The sequence below is a fragment of the Rattus norvegicus genome, chromosome 3, assembly GCF_021556685.1.
Source record: "Rattus norvegicus strain SHRSP/BbbUtx chromosome 3, alternate assembly SHRSP_T2T, whole genome shotgun sequence".
NCBI classification, from domain to species: domain Eukaryota; kingdom Metazoa; phylum Chordata; class Mammalia; order Rodentia; family Muridae; genus Rattus; species Rattus norvegicus.
In genome coordinates, this window is record NC_141536.1 from 52,131,598 (window position 1) to 52,156,118 (window position 24,521).

General features: G+C 44.5%; 1 protein-coding gene and 1 long non-coding RNA gene across 3 annotated transcripts in view; one reads left to right on the forward strand and one right to left on the reverse strand.

The window, feature by feature from the left end:
- Positions 1-2,314: 2,314 nt before the first annotated feature.
- Positions 2,315-24,521, reverse strand: part of Stk39 (serine threonine kinase 39) — a 265,532-nt gene continuing 243,325 nt past the window's right edge. Inside the window, exons 13-14 of one of the 2 annotated variants that reach the window (XM_087654018.1) lie at positions 13,605-13,669; positions 2,315-3,865 (exon numbers count right to left, since the gene is read on the reverse strand). In XM_087654018.1, the coding sequence (XP_087510144.1) occupies positions 3,791-3,865; positions 13,605-13,669 (140 nt within the window). In that variant the 3' untranslated portion in view covers positions 2,315-3,790. 2 annotated transcript variants of the gene reach the window in all.
- LOC100911723 (uncharacterized) lies at positions 16,511-17,994 on the forward strand. The gene is made up of 3 exons (NR_133672.1): positions 16,511-16,578; positions 16,864-16,974; positions 17,573-17,994. It is a non-coding gene; the product is annotated as an uncharacterized LOC100911723 (long non-coding RNA).

Here is a 24,521-nt window from a genome sequence, read left to right on the forward strand (position 1 = left end):
TCTGAGCTAGCAGGCTTTCACCACAGCATCTGGCTCTCTAGTCTTCATTTAGTAAAATCAAATGGCTGAGATTTGGTTAAAAACAACAGTTTATCCTTGTTTTGCATGTGGAAGCCTTACCTTCTTGATATCCTTCCCAGAAGACGCAGTCCTTTCTGTATTGTGTGTTTTGGTTGGTAAGTTGATCACACAAGTGTAGGCTTATTTCTGGGATCTCTACCCTGTGTGCATGGGGTGAGGTGTGCCTATTTTATGATAACACAATACTTGGATTATCAAAATCTGTCTCTTAGCCAAGTCCTAACAGTCCCTTCCCTCCTTAGCTTTAGAAATCAGAGATCAGTACTGTTCACAGTAACTTACTCTTTAAGTTTTAGATGATCAAAGCTTTGTAGCAAATATTGAAAACAGGAAACATGACAGTTTAGCCTGTTTCTTTCTTAAGACTGCTTAGGCTGTCTGGGTTTCTGTTGTTCTGTACCAATTTTAAGGTTTTGTTTTTAATCAATGTAGGTGAAGAATAGAACTTAAGAATTGTATAGGGACCATGTTGATCTTATAGAACCCTTGAATTGTTGATAGTGTGGTGGTGTAGTGGTTTGGAAGTTAATCCAGATCTGTGTATTTTTCCAATTAAGTAAACTCTCTCAATGAATCGTGTTCCAAAATCATCTTTTGTTTCCTAATCAAACCTTATTGTCTGTTTATCCTTAATTCTCAAGTGCTTTAAAACCTTTATCCTGTTATAGGAATGTATGCAATCTACGTCCACGACTACTATTAGTAAAATCTTGTGAATATGAGTGTGGATACAGAAATCAAATGACACTTATTATCATGGTGTAATGTTCTTCAGTCATTTTAAGAGTAGAATATGAAGGTCTTATCATATAGTGTTCTTTCAAATTATTTAATTACAATATAGTTACATAATTTACCACTTCCTGCTCCTCCTGTCTACACCTCCTTGGTCACCCCTTTCTTATAACCAGATAAATCTAATCTGTTGAGTTCACTGTGTGTTGCCTGGATATGGTGTTCACAACTACATTGGATAACCAATCAGGGGGCTCACCCCGGGGAAGCTAATTCTCCCCCTTAGTAGTAAGTGATTGTTTGTAGCTCTTCATTTACAGATAGGGCCCTGTAAGGTTTTCCATCTGTGCTGGGAGGTCAGCTATGTTGGAATTTTTCAGGTCTTGTTTAGGTACCCACGTTGTTGAGATTTCATACAGGGAGCTTCCCTTTCATGGCTACAGGGCACATATTCCCAGAAGACTTTCTGGTCTTCTGCCTTTGATAATATTTCTGTCCTCTCTTTCATGATGTTCCCTGACACTTAGGTATGGGAGTTATGTTGTAGAAATATCACTGGGGGCAGAGGAGCGCCCTAGACAATTGTCTGCATTTTAACGAGTTGTGGATTTCTGCGATGGTCTCCTTCTGTGGCAGAGATGAGAGCACTTGTCTATGGACATAAGGACAAGTACATCTTTAGAATGCAGATCGGAATCTTATCAGTCTAGGGAAGTGGCAGTAATGGGTTTCTCTTCTAAGATCCATGACCCTACTTGCCATGTGTAGTTGCATAGGTTTACATGTCAGGGACTTCCTCCACTCGAGTGGCCCGTGAGTACTCTCAGAGAGCTGCTGGTTAACTCCAAGAGACATGCACCTTCAGAGAGACCTTGCCATGCCAGTCATGTGGTTTGTAGCAGTCATAGCAGGGTTGGGCTGCAGACTGCTCTCCTGCCTAGGCAGCTTGCATAGCACCTTCTGGTATTATAAAAGCTAATCTTCAGAGGGGAGGATCTCTAATAATTATTAAGATCAAAAAGTGTGTGTCCTGTGTCTAAAGTGTGTGGTGTTTCCGGCAGTGGGGAATTGCTTTCAACTTCCGGGACTTAATCTGTTCTTATTCACAGGTTGTACTGAAAGTTGTTAGGAACGTGCTCTTTTTGTCAGGAGTTGGGACCCAGTGCGCCCAGCCTTGCCAGCAGCTCTGAGAAATGCTATGGATGAGTCCCTTAACTCTTCTGGATAGTCCTCAATTTTCCTCCTTGGAAGGAATTGTTCTTTTGTCCCTTGAAGCCCCGCTGCTTTCAAGGGCTGCCTGTCTAAGTGGAGTATTAATGTTTCAGTCGTTGGTTAAAACCTATTCTCTATGATTGTGACCTCAAGTGCAGGGTATCCTTCCTGTGGGCCACTTCTCACTGGTCCGCTTGCGCGAGCAAGGCATCTTAGGACAGTGTCAACTCGCGCGGGGGAGACGCTGTTGACCGCTGGAGGAGAAATGACATGGAGGAGACACAAGTGCACTGTGCAAGACGCTTTTATTTTTCCTTTTACCTTTGCAGCCATCTTTGAGTAATTGTGTAAACAATAGAATGGAATGGAATTACATTAAATTGTATGCAAATGGTTCTAGAACACCTTAACGATTATGACAAGGCAATTATAAATAACTTCTTTCCTTAGTAATATATATTTGCTTTTTAAAGTACGTTAAAGAGCTGCCGCATCTAGGGTTAGCTTGTAAGGAGCAATGGTGCCATCCCCGGAGCCACCTTCTTGAGGGTTTTGACTCCAAATTTGAAAATCCTAAGGTTTGTTAGGTTCATAATACATAGTCAAGCAGGAGGTTCTTGGGTTGGAAATATTTATTCTCGAACGTTTACAGCATTTTTACCTTTTGCCATTGCACAAAAAAATCTTTCTGTTTTGTTTTGTTTTGTTTTTCATACCCCCTGTGTATTCTGCAGAGTTTCAAGTAAAACTCAGATTCTGGTGTGGTCAAGTTTATCGCCTTACAAACAATGAATCCTATCACCTAAGGAGAGCCGAATCAGACACGGGGATGTAGTCAGCGATCTAACAGAACGGCAGCACAGGTACAGTATTCTAAATGTCCAGATGAAGCAAACGTATGCCTCCATGTGTAGTGCGGGTTTGAGATCTGAGACTAGTCCAGGGTTAAGCAGTCTCAGGCACATTCGAAGTATGAAAGTTTACAAGGCACCTCCCTCTCCCAAGAGACGACTGGATTGTGGACTGGATTTTAGGCAAACCAACCAAAAGAGAAAGCATTCAAATTTTCAATTCAGTCATTTCAAAAATTAGAAGCTACAAATACTCCAAAGATTGACCTGAAACCATTTGTTTAAATAACAAGAGATCAACCGCGGAAAGCATTATAATCAAAACTTTTTCCCTCATAGCTAAGGTGTGTAAAGCATAAATATATGAAAAATAAAATTCACAGTCAGTTTTAAAACTAGAATTCAAGTCTGGCTAATAAATCTTAATTTTATAAGTATATTAATTTCTAAGACAACATAAAAGAGGCAGTATTGTCAGATGTACAATTAATTATTATTAATTATTAAACAGAAATACAACAGTAAGAGGAGAAAAGGCTTCTGGTAGAAGATTCCTTTTGTTGCCAAGAGATAGGACCACCTGAGTGTGTTTCAGACTCCTCACTTAAGGGCTATCCAAATTGACTGCTAAGAATAGTAAATAGCTCTCTGGAAAGAAATCAGCAATGCACTATTGCAGCACTTGCCTGTGCTCACACTGTGGATTGCTGGAGAATAAAGCAGAACTCAGAGTGCTCGGAGTTTTTTTTTTAAATTATTATTTTTTTTTATCCCACTTCATCGAAGCCAGCCTCTTCACAATCTTCTTATTTGCTGGGATTTGGGAGTGAGGGGGTGAGAGGAAGGAGGCAAAGAGGGGGCTGGAAGGGGGGGAGGGCACGACAGATGAGGGTGACAGCAAGGGACATACATCAGCTCACACTCAACTGGGCGAACCCGATCAGCTTCACTTCGTCAGGAATCTCCGCCCCATCGCAGCCAGAAGCCTGAAAGGGAAGAGGAAACCATCAGTGCTGGATTTAGAGCTGTGTGTGTGGGAGGGCAGAGGTACTCCAGGTCACCGGCTCCTCTTCATGGAGAAGCCCATGTCAGTGAATGAATGATTGCTGGGTGCCAAATGCTGTTAGAAATGTGGTCCTGCTGTGTCAGAGGATGGTTTTGTGCACTGTGTATTCAGATGCTGATTTCTGTGCCCAGACCTCTGTCTAACCTGGCTATGGCATGGTTATTTTCCATCCAAGATTGTTTTTCATCACCTCTGATTGGTTAATAAAAAAGCTGATCAGCCAATTACCTTGGCAGAAGAGATAGGGAGGGACTTCCGATCCTACTCAAGGGGTTCCAAATGGGAGGGGTTAGAACAGGACCACAAGGAGGTGGGGGAAAACCACATGGAGAGACTAGGAAGATTCACCATGAGATCACAACAAGAGAGCAGCCACCAGACACTCATGGAGCAGAACAAGCCAGGGCAAGCCCAGAAGGTGGCAAGTTACAGGGCATTTAGCTGGGTAGTAGCAGCCTAGTCCAGTTAGAATAGATCAGAATCTGCCCAGCTATTAATGTTTGAAGTTTATTAATAAAAACACCAGCTCTCTGTGTCTTTATTCCAGAGCTAAAATGGGCCAGAGTGAGTGTGGAAAGGCCCTGGAGTTATTGGGAGCAAAAATATCGGACGCAGAAAATCCCTATGAAACAATTTTACACTGTGGCTTTGACCAGCAGAAGTGTGATGAGATCTATTATACATTCTAATAGTACCATGCCCACCTAGGCTTACAAACAAAACTCATACTCTACCTGCTTCTGCGTCCTAAGTGGCAAGACTTAGGTGCCTGGGAAAACGCCTTTAAAAAGGGAAAGTGGGATCCCAGATCACCTCTCCCTGTCATTTGTTTCCTGGCCATATAATTAGTGTTTCTGTCCTGCCAAGTATTCTCACGCACTCCCGAGTATCCCCACTATGATTCCCACCGCAGGCCTAGATCACGGACTGGAACCTCCAAAACTGTTAGCCAAGGTAGGCATTTTCTTTTTATAAGCTCATTTTCTGAAGTGCTTTTGTTTCAGCAGAAGATGGCTAACACAGTATTGTAACAGAATTCTTTCCTTTGACAAAATTTTATTCATGTTATTTTAACACAGTTTTTAACCTAAAATTAGCCCAAATCATAGGATGTCAAAACTTTATTATTCCTATTACTTCAAGATCAGAAGATACTGAAAATGAGTCACTGTTTTAGGGACAATACCATTGACCCTAATTTGGTATTTTCATCCCCTTTCATTTCTTTTCTCCATTTAAGTATGTGCATGGGTACAAACACACTCACACACACTCAGACACACACACTTGCGCCCACACACTCACATGCACGGTCACGGGGAGATCACTGTTTTTAATTTTCTTTCTTCATCTTATAATACACTTATCAGAACTGAAGGTTGCAGAAATGCTAGAGGGGTGTTGCTGGGGGCGGGGGCGAATGATTACGTTTCAAAGGGCCACGTAAAAATTTCTAGTCTCAATCCACAATACATTACTTCCTTGAACTCCTTTGCAAACCCCACTCTTAACCTGGTAAGTGAGGCTCGTGTGCGTGCGATGTTCAAACAACAGTGCATGAAACCCGCCTGTGCCAAATGTACCACTTTTCATTAAGTAAGAATATACTTAAAAGATGCTTTGAAAATTTGAAGACTTTTTTATCTCTAAAAGGACACTCAGTAAAATGGCCTAGTAAATGATGCTGGTGTCAAATCGGTGACCTGAAGGTGGGTAAAATCAGGCACCATTTATAGCAAAGAATCAATGCTGTGTCTGTGCTGTCCATTGACGACACGGATAGCCTTCTTTGGCTGTTGAGCAGCTTACAGAAGAACAGTTTTCAGTCTCTGCTTCCCCTCACTTCCAACCAGGAAATCCAGCAGAGCAGGCCTTGCAGCAGACACTTCTAGTGGTGTCTGTCACACCAGTCAGTGCTGAGACAATCACAACCCCTACTTTCCTGTTCCTCTACAGCTGTCCCGTCTCCTTTCCCGACACCTTCCCTCTTCTACCCTGTGAGGCTCTCCTTAATTTCACTGACGGGCAGCAGAAACCATGGCTTGGTAGGGAGGTGAGTGACAGCACCCTAGGAGAACATGCTACTGGCACTGCTCCCAGTGGCCAGTGTTGAGGCTGTCACAAGCTTCAAAGCTACTTCAGAGATAGGACAAAAGAAGACCAAAATTTGTTGAAACAAGTAAGAACGAAACTAGACTACCCACAGTGGTTAAGCTGATCTGAAGCAAAGCAGAACTAGGAACTCCTTCCACAGCGACAGTTTAGTGACAGGCCCTCGGTTACCGTGGGCACACGGTGGAAGACTTCCCCTGCGTTCCCATGCTGTGCAGCAAGCAGATGCACTAATTTCCCGAAAGCCTTTGCACGGTCGCCTCTAAGTCTCAGGCACCTTCCATGCAGCCTGCTGTCCCTGATCCAAGCTATGTTCTGCTGCTGCCGTTTGTAAATCTGTTTAAATGTACGCTGTGCCTTCACAACGGGTATCTGAAAGCCAGACTTAAATTTCTCGCTCTTTTTCAATCTACACATCCTCCAGGAGACCATGAGCACCTGATGTCGTCACTCAGGGTCAAGGGACCGAGACTCTACCTAGAAACAGTGTTCAAACCTTTAGGGCTCAGGGTCACTATTTACTGTTAAAAAAAAAGATCGAAGACTCCAAATAATTATGTTTATGTGAGGCACATTCATTGTAGCGAGCGTCTTGCAAACTAAAACTGGGAAAAAAAGTACTGTCTGAGGCCATGTCCCAGTGGTACCTCCCATACATCTGCATTACCTCCCACAAGGAGTCGGGGGCAGCAGCAACCAACCCTAGGAAGCTTGACGAGACAAATGTCTCGACATTTTTGCTTACTGATGGCAGCTGGATTCTCGTACAGATACCTACATTTACTCTGCTACATTCCGCCTCTTGCTCTGAAGTCCATGAAGACAAACCCAGCTTCCCATAAACACGGATTTTAAAAGGGGGAGTATTTTTAGAAGCTTTTCCAAATACCATTTGCTACAATGTTCCCAGCGGTGATTCTGAAAGGTTAGCTGCAGCGTGGAGTCTGAAACAGGAGCACTGGACTTCCGTACTACATCCCATTAAAGTCCACCGTTCCTCTCTGCCCTTTGAGCGGATCTTTACCTGGTATGATTTTTAAGCACCACTGAGTTTCATAGATCTTCTAAAGGTTATTTCATTACAGAATATGAATGTTAGACAGTGTCAACAAATCGTAGTCATTAATGTGGTCCATCAGCAGTCTCATTGGAAGAGGGTCTAAGTACTGGGGGACTGTCATATAACAGCTTATAGAAGTTTTCCAAAATCCCATTCCCATTTGAAAATTCCAACTTATTATCGACAACAAATATTGTCAGTTTTTAAGGTGCTGTTTGCTACATAGCTGAATCTGATAACAACAGTTGGTCAGGTTTTCTTAATAAGATGGTTTCCTGTGGGAGGAGAGGGAGGGCAAAGAGAATCTTAGCTGACAATCCGCTGTTCATGGGGGTTTCCCTGGAGCCCCTCAGTGTACTTCTGCTGTATAACAAAGGAAAGATCGCACCCCCCTTCTATTACACAGGGTAGTAAACACGCATGTCCTCAAGTTGACATTAATACAACTAGAAGTGTTCCCTGCCGCATCAGGGACAGTTTTAAATGAAGCTTCCATGACGGATTACAGGGTAATGAGTGTAGCTCAGAATATGGACTGAAGCTGCTGCCTTGATTTACGGCAACGTTGTGAGATTTACCCACCAGGACCACTGTACCAAGATCAACATAGCGGAAAGAGCAACACAACTCCGTCTAAGTAGTACCTGAAATGTTGTGACATCCAGAACCCTCTAGAAGGGTCACAGGGGACCTCAGAGGCCCATGACCTACCTATGCACTGTGCACCTCGGCTTCAAAATGAGGTTTAAAGAACAGACAAATGGGATTCTGGAAAACTAATTTGTGCACAGAAAGCAGTCAGCAGATCAAAGCGACTGCATGATCTGAAGAATAAGAACAAACCCAAACTTTGCTAATTATGTATCAGAAAGGATTCATGCATTCAAGAATATACAAACAACTGTGAAAGTTAAATAACAAAACCCCAAATAATTCAATCAATAAATGCTTAGTGAACCGGATATATAGTTTTCAAAAGAAGAAATTCTAACAGTCAATAAATATCTGAAAAGGCATTCAATATCCTTGGCGACTAAGGAAATGCTAATTAAAACTTGGAGGTTTTTATCTTACCACCTTCAGAATGGCCATCATTAGGGGGACACACACACACACACACACACACACACACACACACACACACAAAACAAAAACAAAAAAACCAAAAACAAACAAACAAACAAACAAAAAAAACGTGGGTAGGAATATAGGGTCCAGCAACACTTATTCTCAGGAATGAAAACATGGACAGTCAGCATAGACATCAGTATGGAAGTCTTGGTCTTTCCATTGCTATGACGAGAGAGACACCACAACTTACTAACAGCTTACAGTCTCAGACAGTCAGAGTCCATGATGCAGGAACAGCTGAGAGCTCACCTCTTCATCAGCAACCAAGAGGCAAAGAAATGGACTAGAGAACTCGGGATGCTTGAAATTCGACCCCACCACACGCCTCCACCAAAAAAGGCGACACCACTTAGTCTTTACTAAACAGTGCTACCAACTGGGCACCAAGTTATCCAAACGTATGCACCGTAGACTTACTGCATGACCCAGCTCTACTACTGCTCAGTAGACGCCAAATTACTGGAAGGTGACAGCACAGAGATGCTTGCCCGTCCATGCTCACCGAAGCCTTCTTCACATCAGTCAGTTTCAGAGAGTCATACACCACATTTTCTCTGGTATGCAGTGTGTGTGTGTGTGTGTGTGTGCGTGCGTGTGTGCGTGCATGTGTATAGTGTGTGTGTAGGTGTGTGTGTGTGTGTGTGCATGCATGTGTATAGTGTGTGTGTGTGTGTGCGCATGTGTGTGTGTGCATGCAGTGGGAGAGAGTTCCAGACAGAGATACAGACACAAAACCAAAACACGGAAAAGAGAGGGTAAAGAGAAAGGTAGAGGGCAGTGAAGAAGAGTGATTAATAATATTAATGATAATAATAATATAATAATAAACTGTATAAACATATGTGTATTAGAATATTGCAGTGAAAACTACTGCTTTGTATGCTAATTTAAAGAAGGGAGGAGGACCATCCTATGACAGAAGCTCTGGCTAGGCGTAGGTAGGTAGGTAAGTAAAAGGCGCTCTACGGGTTTTCTAGGTTTCCTGTTAACGAGGGCTTCTAATTGCTGTGATGAAACACCATGCCAAAAAGCAAGCTGAGGAGTAAAGGTTTTATTTGGCTTGCACTCACTACAGTCTGCTGTTGAAGGAAACCAGGACAGGATGTCAAACAGGGAAGGCTGTTTACTTTTCTTGCTTTTTGTCCAAGTTGTGTTAAACTCTAATGGTATTTGTTCCTTGAAATTGTATGTCTTTCTCTTTTATCTCTTTATATATTTATTTATTTCTCTCTTCCTCTGTAGTAAAGAAAAACAAAGACAAAGACAAAACTCTTGCTCTGTACCCCATTCTGACCTTAAACTCGGATCTCCTGACTGCCTCTCAAGCTCTGGAATTCTAAATATATGTCATCATACTTGTGGCCTGTCAATTTAATTCTCAGGATTAATCAAAATTAGAAGGAAGTCATAAATTTGGGCCCCAATACAGAAGAAACATATGCACATTCCTAGGGATTGGCTTAGCAGTGCACGAGTGTTTCCACTCAAGCCGAGAGTGGGATTCCTAAAACGTCCTCCCCAGTTCTCCCTTGCAGGCTGCAGACACTGTCTGTGCCCGTGCAGGGCTGAAGATAGCTTAGCACCAACCTTCCACCCAAAATGTGGGTATGTTCCGAATTCAGTGGGAGAATCTGAAATCATGCCAAAACTCGTTAGCTTCTGCTCCATGGTGATGATTCAGCTGCCTTGGTGATAGCCCGGGGATGCTCTGAGCTCTGGCTTGGTGATAGCCCGGGGATGCTCTGAGTTTGAGAGCCACCCTTTATTCCAGTGCTCCTTGGAGTGTAAACCCTGTACTATCTATGAAGCCTTGGACCTCACATTTCAGGCTCAGAACTTCCAGTTCTCACTTAAGTAGACACCTGTGACTCAGGTCTCACCTGAAACGGGGCCCTGGCATTTCCATTTTACCAGGTTTCTGGGCAACTCTGTGGTCCCCACTCCACATTTGGACAACCTTTGCTTCTGAAAGAACGAGAAGCAGGGGCGGCCGCATGGACCTTCTGAACAGGCCCAGAGCCTTGGATCTCACCCTTGTCCCCCTGCTATAAGGGCAACACCTCAAAACTCTCAAGTGGTTTGGCCTGTTTGACTTCAGCCACGTTTCAGGAAACGATGTGCTCCAGTCAAGCAACCTCCAAGCACACCTTAGCACAAGCCCCTCAGTTATCAATCACCAACAACCTTATGAAATCTCTGTCTGTGGTGTACGTAATGTCATTCCATTTCAGCAACTAAAATCTACAATGCTCATGCAAATGGGTGCCGACTGGATGTTAATTAGATTCACTCCTGCTTGTATTTTTTTCAAAAGCAAATTAAATATATCTTATTTCACATTTTCACTAATGCGATTTTTAAAACTCCGCACTGAAAGCAGCAAAATTCACCTACATTACAAAACCGCAGGGTGGCTAATTTAAAAAATAACAATTCCAACGCAGTGCTGTTATGTGAAGCTCAAAGCCACAGGATACTGGAGCTGAAATGGCCCTGTGGCTGAGGTACTTTGTTAAAAGCAGAGAAGAAACCGATCCCAGACCATAGCCTTATTTGAATAAGGCTAACGATCTTACTGGGCAACGGTAAAAGCAAACTTCATATGTGTGTGTGTGTGTGTGTGTGTGTAAATATGTATATCTCTACACACACACACACACACACATATTTAAGATATAGCCTTGACTGGTCTTCAACTCACAGACTTCTGCCTGCCTCTTATGTCCTAAGTGCTGGGCCAACCTCGGCCCTTTGTGCTACTGGCTTCGTAACTGATCAGATACGTAAGGTAAGGACACAGGTGAATCAACCAGTAGTGGTGGTGACGAAGTTGCAATTGATCAATCTGCAGGAAGAATGCTTCCAGCTCTAGTAAAATGCCAGCATCACTAAGGGGTGCCTCAAAGTTCTAAAGGCCGGAACTGCACAAGCCATTAAAGCAGAGGACCTGGTCGATGGCCTGGGCATTAGGGACTTTTAGAAGCACCCCTACAGTCCCAGGAGTGAAGCGATGGCTCGGCAAGGTAAAGACACATAGTAAGATCTCCCTGCTCCCCAGGCCATTTCTAGACCCCTGACATTCTCCCTACGATTAGAATCTGATAAATAGCTGAGAGATAAAGGAACCTTGAACCACAGCAGTAGCTTGGGAGGGACACTACTCAGGGATGCTTTGATCTTGTATTCTTCAAATAAAGTAACCGCGTTGATGAATGAAAGCCAATGCATCGGAATACTTGAGTTTCATCTGGGCTGCCCCTGGCTCAAATTAGCTATATGGCGTGGGTCTTCACCTGACCAGCTGCTGGTAACAACCAAGAAACCTCTCAGGCTTTAATAGGAGCCGACAGACAGGAACAGAAGGTCTTTCCCGAGACTGGTTTTAGTTAACATTTCTAACTCCTGGTGTTTGGAGGAAACACTATTAATGTCCGTTTCTTGAGAACACCCACACCTGTCTATCTGAGGCAGGGGAACCTGTGGATGGATTTGCTTCCAGGACTCTTCTGAGCTAGGCAGCACCGCTCACTCATTAAGGTTCAGAGGAGACCCAGTCACGAGCAAAGGAACTACATCCAGACATATAGAAGAAGAAACCACAGAGGAATCTAAGAAAGCATGGGTTTGGAGGCTCCTCTGAAAGACAATATGGTACTGTGAGCCTGGGCTCTGAGCTAGACCAGAGTTGAATCTGCAGCATCTACTGTGTAATCCTGGACATCAACTTGGCCTCAGACTTCCGAGATGTAAAGGGTCCCACAAGCAGAGGGCAAGTCCAGCAGGACATGTGTAAGGCACAGGATCAGAAAGGCTTTTGCATCACGAGCAGGCTGAGGGTTTCAGAATCGGACATAGAGAGCCTCTTTCCAGCACTTTGGGACCACAGAAAGGTTACTCTGGCTAAAGCGACAGTTCTGTACAAGTCCTGGGGAACTTGTTAGGAAGATGGGCCTCAGAAGCAGAACAGTGTCTCTTACTGAGGTGCTTGGTGAGCATGCAAGAGAGAATCGAGACACTATCTAGGAGACCTAAAACCCCACCAGAGGAAGACATGTAGAGAGCACTGTTGCTCTTACTGTGTTCAAGACAGCACAGTAGCTGCTTTCAGAACAACTGTGCTGAGAGAGGGGCCAGTGCCACTAACGTAACGTCATGTATGGTGAGGATGAATCCATGGGAAGGTTCCAGATGACTGTCTCTGTGCATTCATCCAAAATGAGGAAAATGTTCTTCAGAGAGTGCCCTGTCCCAATAAAGGCTTTTTTAAAAAAGGCTGACACAGGGTATCAGTCTCTCGCCACATGCTGTCTTATGAATAAAACATGTTCACAAAATTACACGTGAATTTCAAGCACGATTGAGGTGACATAGTAGGCAGCCCCACAAGACGGTTCTGTCTTACAGTGCCCTAAACTGAAAATGTTCTACTGTTACCAGGTATAGTCTGTGGAAGTTCTTGTGGTTTACATGTGATCACAAGACCTAGCTCTCTGAAACGAGATGAGAAGCAAGACACAGAAAATTCACTAACACCAGGCTTGCATTTACTGGTTCTTTGTGTAGCAGCTGCGGCCCACAGGCAACACCCAGGTCCTCAGTACCACGTGCACAGTCTTGTGCTCCTCTGGATCCTAGACTGCTTGTGGCTTCTGACTGGCCCTTGGTAAGATTAATTTATGTTTGAAAACGAGTGATTTATTCTTCCTTAATACCCAGTTTGTGAGAACTTCTTGGAAACCTAACAGTCCCGGTGATCTAGACTTGAACTCCTGCTTCACTGTCACGTCGGGATACTCGCTGTTCTGTCTCCCATAGGTAGATTTAAAACGTGCTAGTGCATAAGAAACTGCAGATATCTGTTCTCTACAACAGTGTAGCAGCATGGCTGTGGAGTAGGGGTGAAATGCTGTCTTTGCTTGCCAGCCTTTGGTGAGCTGTCGTCTCCAGTTACCCGAACCATTTACCCAACCATCGGCCTCTATTTTTAAAAGCTGCAACTGAGGAAAGCTTCAGTAAGAGCGCTGCTTTGAATCAAGTTTAATTTTGTCTGTACGGTCAATGTGCAACAGAACAAAGTTCTGGAGGGAAAAAAACAAAACAAAGGTACCCAGAGCTTTGAGGGTCTCAAAGGGCCATTCACAGTCAAAGTTCCGATGAGGTAAGAATAGCCCACATTCATGAAGGAAGAGTTAACAGCCATGATCAGAAGCAATGCTCCCAGTGTAGAGAGGCAACTGAGTACAAACTGCGATCTCCCCAAATCCAGCAACACTCAATAAATGTACAAAGGTACAATGCCTCCCTCCTGCTGCTGGCCCGACAGAAACACGATGCCCACTTCCACCTTCCCACTTACCAACTTAAATGTCAACGTTTTTAAAGCTTTGGGGTCATCTACAATCTTCTGTAAATTAGCAGCCACTGTAAAATACAAACACAGAGACACAGTGTCCAAGTTACTTCCAATAACTCTGGATGTTCACATCAATGACTCGGAAAATTTGACTAATGATTCAATAAACTGCAAAATCATTTCTTCCACAGACATTACAAAGTCCATATAAGTGACCAAATTACTTTCATACAGATGCTCTCTAAAGCCATTTACATCATTTCTGTCACCTCCCATCTATGTGGATCTGGATTAATCACTGGACATCAACCCTGCATTTTCTATAATAAAATTTGAAATTACTTTCTAATGGAAAGTAGAAACGACCGCAGCTCCAGAGTCTCAACTGGTTGGTTTTTCTAAAACTCATTACTATGAAAATTATTAGCCAGGAGGGGGCAGTGCACAAGAGGAGAGGGGCTGTTGAAGGCTTCTCTGCTAAATGACCAGTCAGCATGTTGGAACGCTTGGCCTGTAAATCCACTCGGTTCTCTGCACCCACTTATATCAACGAAATAGAATACAACAGATGGCCCTCACAGCTCCGGCAGGCCAGCATGTTCTGGAGCAGTGATCCGTCTCTATGGTGATGACCACCTTGACCAGCACTGAGTCAGTGGGCCAGAGTCAGGCACTGAGACCATCGGTGCACAGCTCAGCACTGAGGATCTAGGCTCAGTGTCAGATGCTCCCTCAGAGGTCGGCCCTGTTCTCTGTGGAGTTCTAGCATCTGCATGAAATGGCAGTACAGATGGCTGAGTTTGCCCCATTGCCCACCTACCTTGAGGTACTACTTATGAGTAAAATTATCAAAAAGCAAAGCGGATGAACACCGGACACTACCCTGTTCACATCTAGACCTCAAGATCAAACCATTGAGAGTCAAGCTGGAGCCACTGCAAAGAGGTTACTCCCAGAACAAAACCCGAGAACAATGGGGATCTCTGTCCTTTTTATGTCATGAGAAAAACTAACTGCAGCTAGATATTACCTTTTTTCCTAAAATTTTGAGATCTGAAACTTTGAAAGTGCATGCTATGAATTTCAAGTAGAAAGCAGAAGGAAATCTATGAGAAATCTGGATTTTTGTTTGGTTTGGTTTTTTTATGGTTGACAGGAATCACCTTAGGTATAAGGATTTTCTACAGATTTAGTTCATTTTAACTGTTAGCAGCAGAGGAGGGCAAAATAAAAAATTACAAACTCGATAAGGCCTAGTTCTCTTTACACACCACAATTGTAAGCATATGGTTTTATGTGCATTTATTGCTCTCTCACTAGCTCCATTCTGAACAATCTGAAAGGTTTCATTTTACTAAGCTTCATGAATAGATTCTAGATACAAAAGTCAGTAATTTGTGTGAGAGACACTGGCTCACAGAGTGAGATTTCCAGCTCTGACATACTGTCTACCAAAGAGAGCCACTATTTACTGTGTCAGGACACTCTGACTACGCAAATTGCAGCAAGGGAAGATGGTGCCTGTGTTCTTGAGACATAAAAACATTCTAATAGCCCTGCTGATTTGGGCTGATTTCACGAGCGGCTGTAAAGTCTTCACAGGAATTTTAGTCCTTTCATTAGGCTCTCTTGGCTAATGCGGGTGATTTACTGCCTTGTTCTGGGTCATCTATTTCTGGGTTGCTCTCTTAGTGTTAAGCCAGAAGCACTGCTCTGTCCTGCACTAATTCACAGCCCTCTGGTGTACAAACATGTACAGGAAGGCCGACTTCCAGGGAAGTGTCTAGCAGCTTGTATGGGGACTCAAAGGTAGGCATGGCTGCTAGCACTTTAAACAATCACCCCAGGACCCAGGTTCCCCAAGTGTGAGTCCCATACCTCTGGGATATTAGAAATTCAAATTCTGTCTTCAGCTCGGAACAAAAATAGCAAAGCTGGCCACTTACCTGATTACTTAACCCAGCTGCTAGGCTTATTTTCAATTTAGTTGATTCTAATTTGTTGTAAAGTGCTATAAAACACCTTCATTTAACTGACATCACAGAAAATTCAGCGTGATGCTAATCTCCCTTCCAGCAGCAATACTCATTAAAAAGATGGGTGTCACTGTTTTCTCCCTTCTCCTGACTGTGCACCTGGATTTCAGAAATAAAAACGCTTCTTACCTGGAACGTGAGTGGAGAAGGAACTGCTGGGTAGGGCTGCCTGTGACTCGGGAGGACGCTAAGCCCGCTGTTTTAAGAGGCACCATTGTTTGGAAATACTTGCTTCCGAAGCCCATTTCCCTCAGTGGCCATGAACTAAACTTTACCGAACTTGGACTTCCTCAGCTAAACTGCAGGTCTGCAGCTTTGGCGCACTCTTCTGTCCTTTGAGCTTGCCTCCCCATTCTTCCGGGACCACTGAGTTTAGTCTTAAGAGCTCCTTTCTTTGGAGAAACAGGGACACACTGAGGCCTATGGGACTGCAGCTCTCAAGTCTCCTTTGCTGTTTTCCTTGCCTCGAATTTAGGCTGGGAGGTCCTTCAGATCTAAGTTAGTATGCACATGTCTTCTTTATAACATACCCTAAGCTACAGCAAGCACCCTGATTTATGAAACTGTAATAACATCATTAATAACCCCAAGAAAGCCATGCTATTACCTTCCTGGATCTAAACAGAGAAGGAAATAGGATTGTCAAGGGAATCAGTCAGTATCTGGGTGGCCAAGTACACGCTTCTTAGGCAAGTGACGCCAGGCCTTCTCCGAATTTTCATAGTTACAGAAGTAACGATGACTTCAGGACTATTTATAGCCTGTGATTACACTCCGAGCAATTAGTTCAAAGGTGCACTTCTCTCCCAGGACAGCCATTCATTTCACAGCCGTCTTTCTCATACAACACTGGTGCTCCTGTGACGGTGAGCTAATTTCATCTGACCTAGTGCTGAGCAAGAGCTCCTGAGTCTGAGGATGGCCACCAGGAAGACTTTGAGGTAGGCCTAGCAAGCTTTTGGGACACAAACAAGGCAAGGCGATGACTTCGGTCTGAGGATTTACTCAAGAGATATCCTGCATCTCTGATCTCACCCTGAGCAGGTGTGGAGAAGTGGTAAGGAATGCAAAAGGCGGGCAGGTAACCCCAGCTTCGAGAAAGGGAGGAGAGATGAAGGTGGTTTGGACGTGTGTTGCTTTAAATCTAATGTGAAAACAATGGCCGCTTACATTCCAGATCCACATGGAGTCTGGGACATTTCTGAGTACTTGCCCTGCATCTCCAGGTTCTCAGCTTCATGGGATGGTGCACAGAAGTACAGTGTGTACACATCGGACGCTAGAGCATCTGGGTTCAAATCCCGCCTCTTGGAGCTGGTAGACTCTTACTCACTGGAGTAAGTTCTTTCTGCCTCTGTGTACTTGAGAGCTTCTGTGAACTTGCCGCGCTCACACACTCACGCTTTGCATGCTGGGCAGCTGCGGTAACGTAGCTGTCTTCTCTTCAGTCTTTATCGCTTGAGCACCTTTGTCACACTCATTATTTATGTGAGAGCCTGGGTCGCAAATGGGAGTGTGCTGCCTCCTTGGCTATTACCATCTCCACAGAGTCTAGACACTTCCTGAGGTCTAACTTCTACCTAGCGCTCCAGCACTGCCTTAGCTATTTCCTATTCTGAATCCTGCCAGGAACGGTTCCCTAACTCCATTCTACTCCAGTCGTGTCTTTACCACTGGCTCTGGCTGCAATCACCTGCCTATGTCTAGTGTCCTTGCTACACTGACGCTTCTAGTCTACGAGTTTGTCTGTTCTCACCAGCACCACTGCTGCAGCCCACATGAGGCTGTGGCCATCTCTGCTCACCATCTGCATGATAGCGGATGGTCTCTCTGCTGCCAACTGTGGCCCTGGAAGCCAGCTTTTGCCAGCTACGTCTGTAACCATGTACCAGTTGGTGCCCCTTTTATGTTTAAAATCCTTTTATGTCTTTCTAGATCAGGATACAAGCCATGGCCCCTACAAAGTCCATAGAGCCCTGGAGACCAAGCCCCCAGCTCTACCCCTGACCTGATCTCTCACTGCTCTCTCCTCTCTGGGCCTACTCTAGTCATAACAGGCCTCCATATTGACTCCAAGCATTTAGAGCAGGCTCTTACCACGAACTCCTGAGCCTGCTGCGAACTCTACCCAAGGAAAAGGCCTCCTCCTCGGCTGCCTCTCTCTGTTTCTACACAAACCCCGTAGCAGAGCGACCACACTCTTCACCAAAACAGCCTCGTTTCTATCTCTTTACCCGGGATTTTTTTTCTCTATGTCACTTATCAACTTGAGGCATGCTAAGTATTTATGGACTGTTATTTGGGGGTGTACACAATCTCAGGTATGAGCTAAAACTGCAGAACGGGTTTCTTGAAAAGTAATGTCTTGTTTACTGCTATTTTCCCAATGCCTGTGTTAAACACAGGAGAAAAACATATGGGTTTCTGAGATCTCGCTTCTTAGCTGCACTTAGTAAGTACAGTGCAGATTCTCTCCCCAGAGTCGTGCACATGAAAGCTTACATGCCTTTTCGGAGGGATACAAGACTCCGAATAAGCCCAGGGTAAGAGCTTCTGATAGAGGAATTATTCTTATTTTAGAAGAATTTCTACAAGTATGTCTCCATAATCCCAGTTGTTTCCCAAAGCAAATGAAAATGAATGAACTCTTGGCTCATCTGAACTGAGTATCAGGTAGCACACACTAATCTATGTTTTTCAAGATGGGCCACTTTTCCTTCAGTTTTTTCCAGAGATGAGATTTCACTTCTCCCCCAAATGAGGTAAAATACAGCTTTGAGTGGAGATTGTAGCCCAGAACTCCCTGTAGGTCAGGTGAGCCCTGTGACAACTACTCTGACCCTGCCAATGTTCTGTTGAAATCTGTCTGATCGATTCCAGCTGAGAATAAAAGCCAGGGTCTCCATTTAGATCTCCACAGTCCACCTGAGCAGTCTGCTCCCTCTCACCCTCACGTCTCTCCAGTGAAGAGAAGAGAACGAAGGCAGAGGCAGCTGATTTCCCATGTTCTGGGGTTAATGTTAGCAAATAACTCTGAACTTAAGTCTCTCTTTGGGAGGCCAGAGAGCTGGCTCAGCCCAGGCCAGGGCTCTTCCCCAAACCTCTCTGCATCCAGTGACTGGTCATGAAAGAAAGAAGGCCCCACAGCCTCAAGGCTGGATGACCCTCTCTGCTTGAAAGCTCTCTTTGATGAGGGCCTTTTCTCTAGTTGGAACAACTTGATTCTTCCACATTTGGGCTGCTTAACTCCCCAACAGATGTCCATTTTGAAAAACACTCGTCCCCAAACCTTCCTGGATACAAATCTGTACCTCACACTTTCTTTTCTGGGAACAACTTCAGGCTCTGCTCATAAGCGGACCCTAGAAAGAACCTCCCATTACAGAATTCTGAGATAGTGCGAAAATGAGAGAAGAAATGTTGGAGGAAAATCAGCCATATTAAATACTTTTCTTGGTATTTCAGTCGGTTAAAATCCTGGTGAGGGATGTGGCACTTCCAGGAGATTCCGGGGTTCTACATGCACTACACACATGAGCTTATCGGGGAACCAAATGCACTACATGCACTACATGCACTACACACATGAGCTTATCGGGGAACCAAATGCACTACATGCACTACATGCACTACACACATGAGCTTATCGGGGAACCAAATGCACTACATGCACTACATGCACTACACACATGAGCTTATCGGGGAACCAAATGCACTACATGCACTACATGCACTACACACATGAGCTTATCGGGGAACCAAATGCACTACATGCACTACATGCACTACACACATGAGCTTATCGGGGAACCAAATGCACTACATGCACTACATGCACTACACACATGAGCTTATCGGGGAACCAAATGCACTACATGCACTACATGCACTACACACATGAGCTTATCGGGGAACCAAATGCACTACATGCACTACATGAACTACACACATGAGCTTATCGGGGAACCAAATGCACTACATGCACTACATGCACTACACACATGAGCTTATCGGGGAACCAAATGCACTACATGCACTACATGCACTACACACATGAGCTTATCGGGGAACCAAATGCACTACATGCACTACATGCACTACACACATGAGCTTATCGGAGAACCAAATGTTATACTCGAGGACACAGAGTGATATACTCAGAAGGGTGAAACTTGTGGGAGATAAAGGGAATTATAGACATCTGTAATTCTCCCTAAGAGACAGGTAAATTCCAGTTAGTTTAATCAAGTTATTATAATCCAGGTGTGAAAATCTGAACTCATTTGATACTGCAAAACTGTGTTACCGAATATGTTATATGTTATCTGTCCTTTAAAATACAACGGCAAGATTGGAATTCCGATGCCGAATTTAGTTTACTGTGTTGAAGGTACAATATTACGAACTGGCTGACAAGGTGGCAATGAAAGTGTCCAATCATCATTTATGTCATTATCACTCATTTGCAGAACAATGAAATGGTATAATCAATACAGTTGTAGCCTCATTTTGCTAATGCTGGTGACAGACCAATAAATACACTCATGGTTAAATTCCTCTACAAAGCAAAACTGAAGCAAAAGTCAAAAACAAAACACAAACAAAAAAGCAAGTCTTCATCTGAGATAATGGCAAACGCCCACTCACTTGCTTAGAGAAACAAAGGGGGATCTCATTGGGAGATACACAGGGCAAATCAGCTGTTGCCTTCTAGAAGTGAAGAATTCTACAGGTATCTTAGCCTGGGCTTTCAGCCTTAGAACCAGCCTCTAAATTTTAGGTGAAAGTTTGTAAGCACACTTCCCAGAGACTGAACCACCAACCCAAGAACAAGGATGATCTGGACCCATCCCCCTCTCCCACACATAGGGAGCAGGTGTGCAGCTTGGCCTGCATTCCAGTCCCCCAGTGACTGGAGCAGGGGCAGGGATTCTGTTGCCTGCCTATGGATCCTCTCACGTGGCCCCAGTGGAAGAGAGGCACCTAGTCCTGCAGTAGTTTGATGTGCCAGGGCAGGGTGATACCTGGGGTGGGGGTGGAGGGCTTCCCCTTCACAGAGGAGAAGGGAAGGGTTGAGAGGAAGGGCTGTGTGAGCTGGGGCCCAGGAGGAGAGTGGGGGCTGCAATCAGGTTGTAAAGTGAATAAATAAAGTAGTGAAAAGAAAAGGCAAAGGGGCAAAGGTTGAGACTTTAAAGGCCATGGCCCCATTAGAAACATTATAGTGCTCCATCCAGAATGGCATGTGCTAGAGGTGAGTTTCCATTGTCATTGTGAAGAAACCAATGGTGTTTCTTCATGGAATGGCACACATAACACCTTCCTCTGGCTCCTACAGTGAAGCAGGCAGTGTATCTACACAAATACAGAAAACACACATTCTTCTGCCCTTCAAAATCTCCCCAACATCTGGCTGCAGAAACCTCAGTTCTCTTACATTATGGATTTTCTATGTGTAGCTCATGGATTTGAGTAGAATTAAACAGAGAAGGCAGGGAAAAGGGTTACAACATAGGGATCCATCCAAATTTGATTGCCAGAGGCACAAAGAGACGCTTTCCCATCTCTCTGATGTCAACAAGAACATGCTTATTTAATTATGCCAGATGACTGGGTTCTGAGATAGAAGTTTGACACCGCAAACATATTTCTGGGAATGCTAACGGGGTTATGTGTGCATAAGGCACAAAGGGAGATGAATTCGATGAATTAAAATGAACTACGATGGCACACATACAAAATGTTATAATAAAACTTACTTTGTATACTAACAAGTAATAAAATAAACACACGTGTGTGTCACGCACAAGTACATGCGCATGCACGTTCACACGCACGCAAACGCACACCAGGTCTAAATGGCAATCTTCTCCCAGCCACAGAGAGGGAAGACTTCCGGCAAGTGCCACTCATTTCAGTAAGAGAAACTGCTGTCTGATCTAGTCTGTCCATAAGACAGAATAATACATCATCCTTTTCAGCGTATATAATCGCTTGACTAAAAACGAAAACAAACCATCCTAAGAGTTGACTTTACGACCTTGTCAAATCCTTTAAGCTGCAGAAAGGCACCCATCAACGAATGTGTGTCCCAGGAAAATGGAAAGCAGCCTTAAACTTCAGGGACCTCTATCTTCAGTCTCATTTTACCCTGATGTGGTTTACAGGGAGGGTTTTCTGCACACGGCTTGAGCTTCAGTCTCCTGACTTCTGGACCAGGAAAAGCTCTGGATAAGTTAAAATTAATGGGACAGCAAATACACTGCTATGAGGAACGCCACCTAAATCACAGGTGAGGCAGCGGACTGAGGCAAGGCCATCTGCTGCCCAGGCAAGCCCAGGGAAAGCCGGGGACTCTATGCCTAGCATGTGGCCACAGCCTCCCAGACACCAGTGGTCAGCCTCTGGTGAATGCGTGTGTCTGTATCAAGGAGGATGTCCACTTAGTCTTCATGTTATGGGGGACTGGCGCCTTCCTTTGCCATCTGCTCCAAAGCCTTTGAAGTCTACTTAACACAGTGTAAAACACAGAGGAATGCTGAATTAACTTTTGTGAAAAACTGGTTTATGTGTCTGAGTGTGTCTGCCTATGTGTTAGTCCGTGTGCCGCGTCCATACCTGCTGCCAGTACAGGTGGGAAGAGGGCATCGGTGCCCTGTGACCGGGGTGCTGGACAGTTGGGAGGCACCACGTGAGTGCTGAACTCAAGTACTCAGCAAGAGCACCCAGGGCTCTCAGCTCCTGAGCCATCTTTCTAGCTTCTAGATTAACTTTTTAAGTAATTATAAACAAATCCAATTAATTATTAGTTAACAAAGACTTATAACTTATGCTATAATATAAATAAATAATCTGACATTTAATCCTAATCAAATAGTCAATAAGAGACTTCCTCATATCTTAGGCTAGTGAAGATCATAGCCAGTTGCCAAGCCCTTGTCACAGGTCTGTCCACATGAGTCATGGAATGTGTACCGAAATGTAAATCGGTCATTACTTCCTTCCCCAAGAGTCTTGCCACGAAAATAGTCTCTGCTCCATTTTCACCCCTGAATGTCCTTTAGACAGGAACAATTCTGGGGCAAGACTTTTGAAGATGGATAGGTGGCCCCATGCCTCAAATGGGGGCCACGTCTATCTACTGGAGGTGGTTTCTTTAGGGACTTCCAGGTACTCACAGCCAACCATTGGACTGAGGTCAGAGTCCCAATGGAAGAGTTAGGGGGAAGACTGAAGGAGATGAAAGGGATTGTATCTCCATAAGAAGACCAACAGTGTCAACTAACCTGGACCCCACCCCCAAGAGCTCCCAGAGGTTAAGCCACCAACCAAAGAGTATCATGGGCTGGTCCGTGCCCCCACCCCCACTACATGTGTAGCAGAGGACCACCTTGTCTGGCCTCAGTGGGAAAAGATGCCCTTAATCCTGTAGAAACTTGATGGCCCAGGGAAGGGGGATGCTAGTGGGGTGAGGTGGGCGTGGGTGAGTGGGTGGGGAGAGCACCCTCTCGGAAGCAAAGAAGAGGGTGGGTGAAGGACTCAAGGAGGGGGACCAGAAAAGGGGGCAACATTTGGAATGTAGCTAAATAAAATAACTAATAAAAAAGAAAGAAAGGGAGGGAAGAAGGGAAGGAGGGAGGGAGGGAGGGATCCAATACAGAGATTGACAACCTCACGGGGCTGCTTCTTTCTGTACCATTTTCAACTTAACCCCTGTCTTACACTTAAAACAAACTTTTTAATTGTTACAGGAATATAACCTGGGATGGCTATGGTGGCTTACTTTGTACATCCTGTTTGAATTTTACCTAATAAAGTGTGAGAGATAGTTGAACTAAATAAAGGACTCCCGTCCATCGAGTGACTAAATCACACCTCTAAGCAGAGCAGAGGCCTTGCCAGAACACACTGGTGGTCCTGTCCGAGAGTAGCCAACCCCATTAGGGTGGCACAGAGATAAATGTCTAATGCTAACGTCCCTGCCCAAAATCTGTCGCAGCAGTAGGTGTAGAGGGTTAGACACACTTCAGGGACTGAAGCCCAGGAAACTATTAGACCACCAGTTGGCGGAACGGTGCTATTACAGGTCAAGAAACAAAACCGTCCCAGTCCTTACACACAATACAAAAGAAGGACCTTGACAAGGCTACTTTTGGTGGTTGTACAGCCTAAGCAATTGGCTAATTATCTTCTTAATTTATTTTGTATTAAATCTTTTTGATAGTAATGATTGTTTTTAAAAGTACACATGCAATTAAAAAAAAAAAAGAAACAAAATAAAAGCACTAAGAATGCTTCCTATCAAAGGTGTCCTGTAATCTGCGTGAGTATCTATCTACCCATCCTAGGAACTCCAGTTACTATCCCAAGTTCCTCAAAAACCAGGGCACGCAAACTGACTGAGAAGCCTCAGCATCTCCTTCAGGAGACCACTTGATACTTCAGAAGTGGCCAAGTGCATCTGCTCAAGGAGTGCCTGCATGGCAGCGTCCCGGGCTGCCTGCCCGCCCTGTACTTCCCAAGTGCCCTAGTTTGGGTGATAAATTGGTATGGTCCACCTACTGACAAGAGTAGCCAGGCGGGGGATCCTCGCCAGCACACCCATCTGTCCTTCCCATTCTCGGTCAGCACCCAACCCCTGCCAGGCCCCAGTGGGCAGCAGCTGAATGTAAAGATGAAAGACTCCCTAGGCAGTGCATGGTGGCCAGGAGGAAAGCCTTCTTCAGGAGGCTGCAATCTCCCCCCACAGAGATGGAGATGAGCAGACCAGATCAGGGTGGTGTTAGATGAGCCTGTCGTTGTGGGCTTCTAGCTGCCCTGTATGTTCTCTACCCCACACCATCATCAGATACAGAGAAAACTGACATCTCAGACCGGCAAGGCTGTG